Here is a 15,566-nt window from a genome sequence, read left to right as displayed (position 1 = left end):
AGGGCGATATGCTCCCTGTACCAGAATAAGGTCGGTCCTCAGATTGAGGTGTTTAACCATACGTTGTTTGTTTGGTCCCGAAAAGGAGGTGTGTTTTCTGTCAAAATTGTTTCTTTCAATAAAGAACATAAAGTTAGAGCGCCCTCTTGTGGTTGGGAATTGCCTGTGCACATGCAAGGCCTTGTATAGTGCCTGCAGTTTAGCTGTCCTGCAAACACTTTGATGCGTTCGGCACTTACAGCCGTAGTCATGCCCACACTGTGTGTTGGCTGAGTTCATCAACTGGCGCTGAATATCTACTTAATTTAGAGGTAAGTGAATATATCATTGTGTAATTATTCGGAAATGAGTTTGAAAAGGTTTCAAGACTGGAAAATCAGAACATTCAGAGCAAAGTCATGGTAGGCCTACTTAAATGTAAGTTGTAAACCGTAGCTGAAAATATATTTATTTGAGGGTTTCTGTTATTTTGTACTTTTAGCGGGGTTTTTTTGAAAGTTTTTTCTGTGCAAATGATCAAAAAGGATGTATGTTATCAGTAATAAAGGGCGTCTGGGTTGACTTTCAAATTAGGCCTAGGGCCTATCTCAATAATGCAGGATATTGTGTAATGTCAATGCAGGCCTGGAGTTCATTTACCAGTGGAAAGAAATTACAGAAAGGACAATTCAAGCTTAGGTGGCAGTGCATTTAAATCTTTTGAATTAATTGTTTTATTGTCTGGGTAATGTGGACATGAAACCACTCTGTGATTCTGCAGAAAACCTTAATATTGGGCTAAGTTTTGTTACTGTTAGCCTGTTATTTTTAATCTTCATTTGAAGTTGATCAGTTTTATCTCTGCATGTGATGTCATCTGCAATGAGATCATTAGAAACTGTTTTCTTAAACTATGAGGTTGGTGATAATTATTTGCATTTTGAGCAAAGCGTAGAGGGAAGTAAACCAGTATAATCCATAAAATTAAACATCCATCATCCAAGTGAGATTTTTTAGGGTTCCAGATGGTTCTTATTTGGTGTTCACGTTCCGCAGAATCTCTAAAATTACAGAAAGTACAGGGCTTTTTCATAACAGATTTAGTCCTTTTAGTAAGCAATATTGTTAGAACAGATAGAATAGAATGATCCTTTACCAACAATGCACAATCTGGAAGAGTTTACCAAATTTGGCTAATAATTTGTTGTTTTGCCTTTTTGCACTAGTTTATTTCATTCTGATAATGTTAACTGGCCATCCTTCTTGCATGCCAATGATTCATCAAAGAAACAGTAATATGTTAAATAATTCACACAAGGAACCTGACTGTGATTATTCCTTTCGTTTTTTCCTGTTCTCAACATTGTTATAAGCCATTAATATATCTAAATTATCGCACTTGCTTGCTTGTCACTAACTCATAAAGCTAATGACAGCTGATACATTTTTAGCAAAGCAGAAAAAGAAACAAACCTGGATAAGTCTATAAAGGTATATTTTAATTTTTGTGGGGGGGGTGTGAGATTTCAATTTGTGTCTAGACCCTCTGAATCATTACAATTACATAATATATATACTGTGGAAAGCTGTTTCTTAGCAGATCTGGTGCTTTTTTACTTTTATTTTTACAAAGCAAGGGACCTTTCATACTATGCATATCCCTCACATTTGGGAATACCAATTTCAACTTAGCCAAAAAAGTCAGACCTGACATATGGATCTATATCCCTTTACAAGAATGTGACCCTCATTAATATTACTGAAAACGGTATTTGTACACTGAGGGAAAAACTTTCTTTCGGATTGAAAGATTTTGGCAATCCACTTGACCGTAAATCCTTTTTAAATCACCAGGGTGACACCCATGCAAGAAACTCTTAAAGGTCATTTGCTACTTATCAGATTTATAAAGAAACCCAAAACCAAGTCGGTTTAAGTGTTAATGCAAGCATCCACAAATTAAGAAGGGTAAGGGGTAACTTAGAAAAGTATTTTTGTGAAAGAAAAAAGTTGGAGGGACAAGGTGTAGTGATGTTTTTGCAACCATTTTTTACATATATATTGGTGATGTACTTGAAGGGAATAACTTAACCCTGAAGTGCCTGATATTTTTTACAAGGGACAAAAGGTCAACTTGTTTCAGTTCAGGTCAGGGTAAGGGTAAAGGTTTACACTGAAGGATTTGACATCTGGAACTTTAAGGACAAGGACAGTTAAGGTTTATGACTTTGCTCTTGTGATGTGCCAGGGGAAGGTTTGAGATGTGGAAGGTACACCACATGCAGAAAGCATGGGAAGAAACAAATCAGGCTTACTCTATAAAACATCAAATTCCACTGAATGAATTTTGTTGTTGTAGCAAGATGTTTACTATTAGGTGTCTATTTCCCCCTCTAAAATTTAAAAAAAAAAGTTCAGAGCCTTTTCACAGATGTGGTGCTTTTTACTTTTCGTTTTACAAAATGAAACAAAACTGTGCATATCCCTTCAATTTGGTTAAATCATGCACTATTAACAATAAGCCGCTGATATAGCTAAGAAATTGTAGGCCTAGTACAGTGTACTTGCAACAACACACCAAGTCCATGGTTTATTGCTCCCAAGATACCAACTGGCAGTGCCCTCTTGGCCCTGAAGGCCAGGCTCTACATATGGATACACATGGAGACCTGTTAGCAAGAATGTGACCTTCATTAAATATTACTGAAAAGGGTTCTCAGTGGGGACAAGGCCTTTTAGAGAGAAACTACTCCGAAATTATATCTTAAAAGTTTTAAAAGAAATAGGGGATTACAGAAACTTCCCTCGAATTTTCTGGTCTTTGATTTTGTTTATCGAGTGGATTTTCACTTAAATGGAGTGAAGTTGAAAAGAAATGAGTGTGCACTAAACCTTTCTGTGAAGTCCGTATTCTTTATTATTTTTATTTTCATATTACAGGATGTCTCGTTTAAGAAAATCAAGGATGACCCCATCTCAGCAGGCATGTGAAGCCTGTAGAAAAAAGGAAGACAGTGATGGTTTCGAAGTGCGATACATCGACGATTACATAGGTATGTTACAAAACCTTGTCCTTCGTGACTATGAAGTACGTAGCCAAGAAATATTACGCAAACATTACCAATACTGCCTTTAAAAATACATCTAGGTTCTTAGATGTGTACATAGCACTTTTAAATATGATCAACCTGCATAGCACTATTATTAGTCTTATTATAAATAAACAAATAACTTGTCTCATACTGCCGCCCTCCTCTCATACTCCTCCATCTCCCCCCAAAAAGGTATAAATATTGTTTAATTGTTTGAGTGCAAATTTAAACCAAGTTCCTGAATTTTTCCACATGGTTAGCACATGGCAAATGCTTCATGACTATAATCTTCAGATTGTTGAGTTGAGTTGTTCTTGTTAATTTTGGATGTCAATCTGCAGGACATGGAACGTTTGTGACAAGGGACTTTGCCAAGGGTGACTTTCTCCTACAGTATCGAGGAGAAGTGATTTCCCAATCTGAAGGGGAAAGTCGCCAAGAGAGCTACCCAGTTGAAAAAGGGAGCTTCCTTTACTTTTTTCAGGATAAAGGAAATTCACTCTGGTAAGCTGACTCTGTGGTTTACCCTGTGGTTTAGATGAAATTATTTGTGTGTGTGTGTGTGTTATTTTTAATACTTGCAGCGTTGTACTGCAGGGCAACATTCAATAATGTAAGGAAAATTCATTTAATATTTAAATAAATTTCAGTGTATTTTTTTCTGAATGGCATTTGACAGTAAAAATGAAACAAAAACGTTAAGAACGTTTTAATTGTCAACAATCTTTCAGCGTTGATGGCACCAATTCAGATGGTGCCTGTCGAATGGTAAATGATGCCCCCTTGAAAAAGTCCAACTCCCAAATGAAGGTGATTTCTGTGGACGGTACACCATGTCTTTGCCTGTTCGCTCGCGAGGATATAGCAGCAGGACAAGAGCTAAGGTATGACTACGGTGACGAAAGTGTCCCCTGGCGACAAAAGGTAAGCTAACTGACTGCATTATCGTTTTCAAGTGCATGCAGAATTACAAATAAAGCAAGGCCACAAGTCACAGAAATGTTAAAAACATTTGTGATGAAAGTAGCAATTCTAAATGCAATTTAAAGTCTATATTAGAGGCCCTATTGAAAGAAGCTTCATCGAACATCTGTTTTCAAAAAGTGACAGATCTTCAATGGTAAAATATTTATCTTTAAAAAAGCTTTACACAAAATGCAATTCCAATTTTAAGTTGAAAGAAAGATTGAAAATGTGTTTTGCATTTGTTCTGTGCTACTCTTACAAACTGGTTACCTCCGTTTTAATTTTCTCATGACAGAACATTGATCATCAGTCCTTTGATCATGAGTTTCCCGAGGTATGTACACGTATTTTCATGTAGGTTGTGTTGACTAGGAGCATAGAACAGCTCAAAATTTAAAAGCCGCTCAATTATATTTCACCTTTACAAACTAAATTCAGTCCAAACTGCTTTTTCAAAAAGACACTTCACAAAAGAGATTCAACCATCATCCAAACAATCCCTTTTCCCCTTTATCTTTAAAGTGAAAATGTTTTCATTTCCAGTGAAACTTTCACCTTATTTCCAATGGTTTCTTATCATACATGTACTTTCAGAGATGGGCATCACAGCTCCAGCAACTGAAAACCAGTGCGAAACAAAAACATGTTGGACAGGTAGCATTCAGCAGGCAGTTGGCTATTGCAGAGGGTTGTAATGGTTCAAAAATCTACCTTGGCTTCTTTGGTGAGAAACAGCTACCAGTGGCGGTAAAACGTGTCAATAGTGATCACGTAGGAAAAGAAGTTGAAATACTTCAAAGTCTTCAAGGAAAGTATTTGACAAATGTCTTGCAAACCTTCTGTGTTGAGCAGGATGAAGATTTTACCTATCTTGCATCTGAGTTGTGTGAAATGAATATACAAGAGGTTGTTGAAGCGACGCTTCCTTTTGCCGACAAGCACCGCACAGACGAGGGCCGGAAGAAACTATGCCTTGGGTTTTTAAACGGCCTCCAGGAATTACACAGCCTTGGCATAGTTCACCGTGACATCAAGCCTGCTAATGCTTTGATCGGTATGCTGACACTGTAATTAGAAATTTGCTTATAATAGTACCCTCATGGGATTTTGTTGAAGGTTGCGACACCAAACAAAACCTGACATTAGTGACAAAATGGTTTTGTTAACGTCTTTTTATGACGTATGCATCCTCATAAAATTGTCCGAGCAATTTGATGCAGGGTTATATTTTCATTTAGTGCACTCTTCTTTCAATTTTGCATTGACTGCTTGCCAATGTTTTAGCAGCCATGTGTAAGAGAACATGACCATGGTGTGAAAAAAGGGGACAATGGGATTTTTTGAGCAGGACATGCTGTTTTGGAGAGTTTTCAGTGAATGAAATGATTTTTTTTTGTACAGACACCAAGGGTGATGTTAAAATTGCTGACTTTGGTGTGTCTCGCCGGATGATGGGTCAAACAACTCTATTTACCCAATCCATTGGGACAATCTGCTGGACGGCCATTGAAAGCCTTCAGGGAGAAATGGTGAAATATAAGAAGTCTTCAGATATACAGGTACATATATTTACAAGCCATGAAACATGTTGAATGATTTTAGTACTCATTTCCTTTTAAGGAGGTTAGTATGCAGGTCCATTAAAATTACAGTGTAAACATGGTAAATGTCCATTTTGGAAATATTGTTTTGCATTCTCCAATCTGTTTGAACCAGGACTCATTTCCTTGCTACTCGTGAACGACCAAAAATACAAGATATTATTAAATGGCTTTCTGACCCCCAGCTTCATGTTGAATCTCTCATTACACAGTCCTTGAAATATGAAAGGCAGTTTAATTCATCAGAAAACTTCTACAATGACGTTTTCTGTATGTGAAGAAAACCTGTGTATAAGTCAGCTGAGTACCCTAAAACATTCTGAAGAGAGAAACTGTTTGTTTCTCTTTTTTGTTAAGGTAGATTCCCTGGCTTTTATACTGTTTAAAATGGAGCTACATACCATCACTGCGTAGAGGGGCTTGTAATCTATTAAAGATATAAAGCAAGTTAATTTTCAGATGATTCTTGGAAAATATGTATTTGAGGCTGCACATGTACTTTGATTTCGTATCATAGGCAACTGTCAGGCATGACTACATCATCAAAGTGCCCAATTTGTTTAACTACATATAATATAGTGCTATATGTGAATGCTTTTGACTAAAGCAAGCCAGTAAACAAATGCTGCAGTCCATTTTTGTGGCTTTTTGTAGATGACTGGCTGCCTTGTATATTACATTCTGAGTGATGGACACATCCCGCATGAGACAGCAATTCCCTACTCAAAAGAGCCAGAGGGTGTGGTCCGTAATCTCAAAGCAGGAACCTTTCACTTGGAACATCTTGGGAGCTTCTTGTATATGCAGCCCCTTATCAGGGAAATGGTGTCCTCAGAGGAGAAGGATAGGCCCTCCATAGAATTCTGCTTAGAGAAGTTTCAAGGTAATGAGGAAAGTTTCTCACACATTCAACACAGAACAAAATTTTCATCCTTACGAATTATGTTACTATGTATTGGTAGGTAATTCTGGTAAAATCTGTGAGCATTATTTGATTGTTTTCTTTTCTTAAAAGACCTGTCAAAGCAAACTCTGCAGGTCTCATCAACAAAGGGAACATCATTGGTTGCATCGCTATTAACTTCAAAGGAACAGGTGAGCCTTTGATCACAGGTCCTTTGAGATTCAATTATTAAGAGCGTTGTACTTTAAAACATGTCACGTAGAACTGGATTTTACCTTCAATCACCCAAAACACTTTAGAGGATTTCCATGTATTCATAAGCATTTCCTGTGTTTTATGCAGAGAAAAGTTAAACAACTTGCAAGGGAGACCGCCTGTGCATATACACGTGATTTTGACAGTTTCACCACTCACGTCGTCATTCCCACTGGTAATAAAATTGATTTAATTGCTTAAAAAGCAATCCATGCACTTGCAGGACATGGAGACTTCTCATTCCATGGATGTGATCACTACTATTTTTGGACAAACATATAGTTTGGCTGAAGTTGCCACACACAAGTTGGCAGGTCGCTAGGGATTTAAACCGAGCTGTATTTTTTATCCATTCTTGAAATTGAGGGCTGGATTACCCGAGGATGTCTTTTTTGTTATCGCAGAAATGCTTTGTAATTATGTATTGTTTGCTATCTCCCAAATTAAATAATGAAACCAAAATAGATGCAGTATTACTTTATGGGAATATTATGTTTAATTCATCCTTATTTGTAGATGACAACCAGCTTGCCAAAGAAAGATCTTTAAAGTTTCTTCAGGGAATCGCTGCCAGAGTTTGGATCATCAGCTTCAAATGTAAGGATTTCTAGTATAGAAAGTCTGTTGTAAACATAGCTCCACTGAAAATCACATTTTTTTTAGATTTATTTTTTTCTTTCATTAATTGTCATTGCTTTTGCTGTAATGTAAGTAGCCTTGTCTGCTCCATCTTTTGCCTATTTTCAACACAGACACTGCGATAGCATCATTCATAATAATCCATTAAAAATGTATCAATTTGTTGGGCATAATCTGCCCAAAATGTACCCTATATAGTGAAAAATCTGCATATTTAAGCATGATTCATCGTTTATTTCTTCAGGGATAACAGAATCTTTAGAAAGAGGCCAGATGCTTCCAGAAAAAGATTTTGAAGTAAAAGGAGATACGGTGATGGGAAAAACACATGGTCCAGAACGAGCTAGACTTTGGCAAGCAGAGGCACTCCTTCATACTCATGTTGCATATGTCCTTGGTGCATCAGCAAAGCTTCCTAAGGGTATGAAATATGCTAAGCCTTGATATTTTGTGAGACAAACATGGGAAATATTTACAATAAATATTTTTCACAAATGTGACATTGATTTGCCTATTTTAAAGGATACTTCTTCAAAACACTTGCAGTAGAAGGATATGTTCCACAAGTTAATTTGTGTTTACGTACAGGCAGATCCCTCGGTTTTTGTTACATACATGCCTCATATTGAGACATTCATTTTCTGGATAAAATTTGTAAAATAGAGCAATCGGTTCTGCTCATAATTTTGAAAACACTTAAAGAGCCAGCTTTTTTGGACCATTTCACATGCAGCGGGTGGGATTGTGCCTTCCTTTCTAATAGCTAAATTATCGTGGCCAATTTTATTAAAAGTTTGCCCACCAATAGTCAATATAAATGTTCTGTTTCAAGTAATCTGGTGTAGTTTTGTATGGTAATTTATTCAAAGTTAAAAAGTTCATGCATGAAAACCTGCGACAATATCGTGAAAATATCAAGAGCGCAGATTCTGTCCCACTTGGGCTTTTTAGGATTAATTAATGCATCAAACAGTGTGTGATTTGATACATTTTGTGTGTGTTTCAGACTGCGTCCTGACGCTTCTTAAAATGTGTGGGGCGACAACAGTGGACTCATCTTCAAAACTTACTTCTGTGTCACAAAATCTCATTCGGGTCGTCATTGATTGTGTACATGATACTGACTATCCTTTTGACAGTGCCATCAAAGGTAAAGCCATATTTAAAATCCTAAACACAAAGACTAATGTGATAGAAATAGGTGTGATACTTTGAATTTCTATGAAATTACTCAGAATCAGCAAAAATTTGCCCATAACTATAATTTTCTTTTTCTTTTGTACAGATCTAAGTACAAAATATGAAGTGCCCATTGTCACCAAGGAGTGGCTTTTGGACAGCATTGGCTCATACACAATCCAACCCTTCCAGAAATATCAATTAGAGGATGAGATCTCTGGTGAGCAAAGTTCTGCCAAAGGTAACTTGTTGGTGCAGATTTATATTAGAGGAAATCTTTATGAATGCAGATTTGATTTTTCATCCCTCCGTCACAAGGTTTTCAGCAGAAAGCAGGTTTGCTACAACTATTAAGGTACACTGTGTGATCACATAAACGGTTGCAAAATTCTGCAATTCGCAGCTTTTTAATGGACCGGTTAAACGTCTCCTTGGTATTTGTACTGAATAACAGCTAAATGTGTTTTTATGAAAAACTTCTAGGCAATACAGCCTCCTTTGGAAGGACATCAACGCTAGAAGAACTAGACCTTTCTGAAAAGGTACATGTATTCCACAGTGGCAACATTTTGCAGTACAGTGGCCTATCCACTATAATGACATGGCCTATTTTCCATATTCTTAAAACCCCAAAGTAAATATTTGAAGAAAGCTAGTTAAAGAAAATTGGTTGTGTTAATAGTCGTGTCATATTTTATGAATCTTTCCCTGACAGGAAGCTTACTCAGAAAACCTTGGAATTGACTGTGAAATATCTGTGAGTGGATCTGACATGATCAGTAGCCAAGCGTCTGACGAAGTTGGAGCTTCTTCAGACATATGTGTAAGCAATAATGGGCCTACAAACTCAGTAAATTTCAATTGGTAAATTTCTAGGTCAAAAATTACAAAACAAATGTTTAAAAAACCTGAATTGAATATCAGTGGCCAAATAAATTCATAAGATTATGGACAAGTTGAGGTATAAGAGCTCTTTACTAGAAGCAGTTTTTCCTTTCTATTCTTACTTCAGTTTAGGGGTTTATAAGGTTTGGACGGGTTTGGGTGGGTATATTCTATGCAGACACTATTTACACTTTTCCTTCTAAATTTTGTCCATTTGTTTTAAAATAGAGTGACTCTGAAAGTGAGTATGAGCCATCTGGAACCAGCTCTGACGAAAGTGAAGAATCTTGCCCGCAGTCTCCAAAGCGCATTTGCAAACGAGAGGAAGAAGGTGTCACTCTTTCCTCGGAAAGGGGAACCCAGGAAATGGGAGGTGATCATGTGCGTTATTGGAAAAGGAATCCAGTGAGTTAGTTTGTCTATTCAGTATACAGAGAATCTGTTCTTTTTCAACAGGGCGGACATTATGTCCTGTTGCAGCAATTAAAATGCATTAAACAAGTTAACTCTGCACGTGAAAATGTTGATTTGTATTTACTCATAACATTAAAAAGTTCTCAATGCCATATAGGTCAATTCTTGGAAATTAATAGGATTCTGATAGCCAGCATGAAAATGTCAATGATTTTAAGACTATATTGCTTTTTTTTGGCAGCCTCACCAGAATCGTGGCTATGACAGTGCAGGAGAGGAAACTGTTCCAGCTTCTAACATAGTCAGCACAGACCATGCAGACAAGGAGTCAACGGAAGCGTTTGTATTAGATGTAACTACAACAAAGTATACATACTGCCTTTACTGTGGTACCAAACAAAGAAAAATCTCGCGCCACTGTAAAAGAGTCCATTCAGGGGAAACACTTGTTTCTGAGGTACTTGCATTACCAAAAGACAGTAAAGCCCAGAAGAGGCAAAAGTGGCAACATATAGGAAACCTCGGCAACCATGAACACAACTTGGAGGTGCTAAAAAATGAAAAACATGACCTAATAGTTAGAAAGCGGCCTAGAACAAATATCACTGAAAAACATAGTGTCCAAAACTACGTGCCATGTAGTACGTGTTTTGGATATTTCCACGCAAAGACCTTGTGGAAGCATAAAGAAAAGTGTCCTCGTCAATTCTCTGAGGGTAAGAGAACCTCAAATCATGTACGAGAAGGGCGCATGCTTCTTCCCACAAAAATCAGCGTTTCGTTACAACTGCAGCATGCCCTTCGAGACATGAAAAATGATAAATTGTCTTTAATAGTCAGAAACGACAGAGAAATATTACAAGTTGGAGGGAACGTCCTTGGGGTAAGCAATTCCAATAGGCGAGAGGACAAGGCCAGGGAGAGAATGAGGACACTTGGCAAAATACTTAGCATTTCCAAGGACCTTAAGGACAACATTAAGCAGGCAAAAGATTGGGAGTGGCCGTCCTCCTTCGATAATGTTGTCGAAGCAGCCCTCACTTTGTCTGGTTATAACTACGAAAATCAGACATATGAGGCATACTCAACTGCGCTGAGAGTAGGTTTTGCTCTGACAGATTTGGCGGTTGTTGTTAAGAACAATAATATAAGGGATCAGAACCGTGATAACATCTCAAAAGCAGATGATTTCTTGCACCTTTTAAAGAGTGAGTGGCGTGTGAAAGTGTCGGCATGTGCCCAGCGACAACAGCAGGAGAAGGCTTGGAAAGCACCAAAGATTCTCCCCTTAACAGAGGATTGCATGAAGTTGAATAATTTCCTAAAGAAAAGGGAAGAACACCTTAAAGCAGACATCAGGGAAACTGGTATGTCAACCACGACATACAGAGATCTTGCACGCATTACTTTAACTCAAGTAATATTATACAACCGAAGGCGTCCAAAAGAAGTAGAATTGCTCACAGTAAGGCATTATAAAGAAAGTCTTGAGATCAAGAGACCAGTTCAAGATGAGGTTAAGAAATCCCTCACCGCACCAGAAAAAATAGCCCTGAAGAGGCTGAGTTTGATAATGGTGCGGGGCAAAAGAGGAAGAGGGGTTCCCATACTTCTTCCACCACACTTGAGAGAAAGTATGGATTTACTTGCCCACTACAACAAAGACAGAGAATTTCTCTTTTCAAGGACAAGTGAGGGTGCCTCAACTCCGATAAGGGCATATCAGGTTGTTTCCGACCTAGCTTCTGTTGCATCGCCCAGATTAAAACACCCAGAAAACATGAGATGTACCAAGCTCAGGAAACACCTGGCAACATTATCCCAGTTAATAGATTTGAAAAAGAATGAGTTGGAGCAGCTTGCTACCCACATGGGCCATGACATATCAGTCCATCGTGAGTACTACCGTCTCCCTATGGAGACGGTTCTCTTGGCCAAAATGAGCAAGCTGCTCCACCTTGCTCATGAGGGTAAAACAGCCAAGTATAAAGGCAAGTCCCTCCAAGATATCGATGTTGAGTTAAATGAGTCAATTCCGCCGATTTCAAATAACGAAGTCAGTGAAAGTGAAGGAGAAAGTGAAGAAGATGAAATACAAGAGCAGGAGTTGCGATGTGATGATGTGCACATCACCAAATCGCAGAAGAAAGCTCCTGGCAAGGTGAAAAACCTCACAAAGCATACTGACTACCGTGTAAAAGATGGTAAAATGGGCGAAACGTATCTCAGACATTATAACAGGTGGAGCTCCGAACAAGAAAAGTTTCTCCGTGCTCAAAAAGAACTTCAAATTTTCTTTAAAACCAAAAAAGCACCGGGGAAATCATTGTGCATGTTGATTCTTAAAAGGGGAGGTCCTCTTCTGGAATCAAAGACATGGATGGAAGTGCGCAATAAAGTTCATAATTTAAATAACAAAGCGAAAGCAAAACTAAAAAAAATGGAACTTCAGGCCAAGTGAAAAGTTCAAATTGCCCTTTCCTACAGTCTTTGTAATTAGGATATATTCGCTGTCATAATTACCCTAACCTAATTATGTTTTATACAGAACTTCAATAGCTGCATTGCAGTTGGGGATATTCTCTCGAAAGGAGAATTCCGTATTTTCTCAGTTCTAAGTCAAAAGCAATTAAATAGATAATTGCGCTGTATTGAAACTCACTCGATCTGCTGCTTATAGGGCAGATGACTAAGATTGCATGCCTGAGAGTGGCAGATGAATTATCTGCGGCCGTCTTTCTTTTCCATCGTCAAGTCCCCGTCGCACTCACAAATAAGTTCTAGGTAGCTGCGAACTATTTACTTTTCTTTCATTTTTACGATTTGATTTCCACTGCACCCCATCGCAACAGTTAATTTCTTTCAGATAAGACACTAATTAAAATAAATCGAGTTGAATTTTTCCACTCCACCATTAATTTAGCTTTAGCGAAAACAGATTTCTGTACCCGTTAAAAACGTCCGCACTTAAACTCTGGAGAACTGTCTGAAAATAGCTTTAATGGCTGAAGTCATAAAATGAATTAGTTGCTTGAAGATTTTTTATTTGTAATTCAAAACAACTACATGCACGCCTTTTGAAGGTTCCTATGATGTACTTTACCCGTTTATCTGGGACAAGGAAAGGTTTCTTGGGCAATACTGCAGTATCCAGGAAACTTGTAAAAAACAGCAATCTGTAATTTCTAGCTAAACAAAGCCTGCGTAAATGTTGTAATTTAAACCACGATTTTAAAATATGTTTGGAGGTGTTTCAGTGGCTCTAGTGCTCTTCAAAAAGGATAAAATCCCCAAATTTCCTTCATGTGGACAAAATTTCAATGCAACTATTGCATTGTTGATTCTAAATATGTTGTACAAAATTATTGGAGCCTGCCATCAGGTAGAAAGATATTATAGGGAAAATTTACAACCATCATTTTGGAAACATCAATTCTGTAAAACCGCAAATTCTTTTCTTCTGTGGACGATTTAATTTTAGACAAAGTGTGGAAAATGCCACAATCCCTCATGCACAATAAAATTTTTAATTGGTGCCACGAAAATGGTTGCTGGGTACATATAAGTTTATAATTTGCCGATAGCCAATGTCTTGATGCTTCAAGTTTTTTGCAACTGGGAGTAGAGTACTTGACAAATATCATGCCAGAGTTTGGTTTTTACCATTTATATCTAAACCTTTTTTTCATGGTTGTCCTTAATGTTGCTATTTGGGCTGTGTTACTGTTGATGTCACGTTATATCAAACTGAGCTTTTACGAAGAATCTTAATGCGTATGTAGATTGACTCCTTCAAATGTGGGGGTTTATTTTGATTGATACTTTTTAACATTATAATGTCGTGTAAAGGCCAGCAGGGACTCGAAGACGAACTTACATGTACGTAAGGCATGTCAACGCACCAGCATTAGCCATGGCATGAAACTTCCCGAAAGTACTGACCAAAATTCAGTATTAACTTTTGAATCCTGTGTAAGTATTTTGTGTAGTTGTTTCTTTATGCCCACAGCCAAGTTGTAGCTGGGGGATGCCACAGTCTACACTGTAAAATGATATGGTTAAATGAGTAGTATTGTACTGTATTTTTCTAACATTAATCGACTATTAACAAAGTTTACAGTAAATAAACGTGTTTGTTACACTATTTACTGTGCTTTTGTGAATGTAGGACAATACTGTATAATTAACAGTAATATTTAACGGTATAAGCTTTGTCCTCAATTTGCATATTGACGCAAATGGAGCGATGCTACTTTTGCCGAGTAATTTTCGTTACGCAAGTAGGCTATTTGACATTAGTCTGACAAATGTTCGTGCTTTTTGTAAGTACTTTTACACGTAAATGCGAACCATTCCCTAAAACCGATAAATTGAACGTAAAAAAATGAAAAATCTTACTTGTTCATATTCCATCCATGATTGTCCATGGAAGCCAAACAGTGCACATTATGTGGCATGCCAGTGCACATTAGGAATGTAAATAAGGTTCCGACGCGACCAAGGCATCTAAACATGAATATGCATATTGCATATCTGAAATACGTAATTATATTTTAACTGTTAAAATTAACATGAATTTGATAATCCTTTATCAATAGAACTTATACCTAAATACATATGTAGAATGAACCTGAAATCAATGAAAACTGTAACTTGCTGTTCTAATGTATACATACAATTAAATGAGATGATACTGTTGTGTTACGGTTAATTACTGTCCAATAAATGACAACGATTTACCGTAACAAATTACCATAAATCATAAACAATAGTATACTGGCGCCCGTGCTTTTCCAGTATTAAGTCCGGAAAAATGTACAGAGTATTTTTTTTTCAAAATGTGGAGTCTGGTAGCATGAAGGGCAATAAAATCCCAAAAGTACCTGTGTACAATGATTACTTTGTGTATTGTCATTTCAAAATAAAAGTCAGGCATTGTGCTACAGCAAAGAAAACTTGACATTATAGTTGCCATCCAGTTGTTTGTTGCCTACAAATTGTGTCAGTGTTCGAAAGACATACAGAAAAAAAATATCTGGTTGCAAGCAGTTATTGTGAAGTCATAATGTGGAATAAATGCCGCAGTTTTAATGATGTGATCTCAGAAAATTGGATGATCCTCTCAGATCAGCAACAATGCTATTTGAACATTCCCTGAAACGGTCGTGTGACAGACGACTGTACATCGCTCACTCTCAATTCGACATTATAGCCATGGAGAGGAATAACACTTGGAATTAACTCATGTTTGGTCCCGGGATTGTAGCTGGTACACGTACGAGTTTGTTTGGTCCCGGGATTGTAGCTGGTACACGTACGTGTTTGTTTGGTCCCGGGATTGTAGCTGGTACACGTACGTGTTTGTTTGGTCCCGGGATTGTAGCTGGTACACGAACGTGTTTGTTTGGTCCCGGGATTGTGGCTGGTACACGTACGTGTTTGTTTGGTCCCGGGATTGCAGCTGGTACACGTACGTGTTTGTTTGGTCCCGGGATTGCAGCTGGTACACGTACGTGTTTGTTTGGTCCCGGGATTGCGGCTGGTACACGTACGTGTTTGTTTGGTCCCGGGATTGCAGCTGGTACACGTACGTGTTTGTTTGGTCCCGGGATTGCAGCTGGTACACGTACGTGTTTGTTTGGTCCCGGGATT

General features: G+C 37.8%; 1 protein-coding gene across 1 annotated transcript; it reads left to right on the top strand.

Moving 5' to 3' along the window:
• Nucleotides 1-606: 606 nt before the first annotated feature.
• On the top strand, nucleotides 607-15,345 carry LOC147795121 (uncharacterized). Its single transcript, XM_087132244.1, has 17 exons — nucleotides 607-3,032; nucleotides 3,413-3,575; nucleotides 3,803-3,995; nucleotides 4,333-4,371; nucleotides 4,632-5,091; nucleotides 5,439-5,596; nucleotides 6,293-6,521; nucleotides 6,654-6,733; nucleotides 6,885-6,972; nucleotides 7,314-7,394; nucleotides 7,681-7,857; nucleotides 8,443-8,586; nucleotides 8,722-8,835; nucleotides 9,099-9,157; nucleotides 9,331-9,438; nucleotides 9,729-9,905; nucleotides 10,156-15,345. Exons 1-17 carry the CDS (start codon nucleotides 2,921-2,923, stop codon nucleotides 12,373-12,375), a joined length of 4,602 nt encoding a protein of 1,533 aa, XP_086988370.1. The 5' UTR covers nucleotides 607-2,920; the 3' UTR covers nucleotides 12,376-15,345.
• The last annotated feature ends 221 nt before the right edge of the window (nucleotides 15,346-15,566 follow it).

This window comes from Acanthaster planci, unplaced genomic scaffold, assembly GCF_054643075.1.
Source record: "Acanthaster planci isolate LZ-2023a unplaced genomic scaffold, COTS_SCS Contig157, whole genome shotgun sequence".
NCBI classification, from domain to species: Eukaryota; Metazoa; Echinodermata; class Asteroidea; order Valvatida; family Acanthasteridae; genus Acanthaster; species Acanthaster planci.
This window is presented reverse-complemented; position numbering and strand designations above follow the sequence as displayed.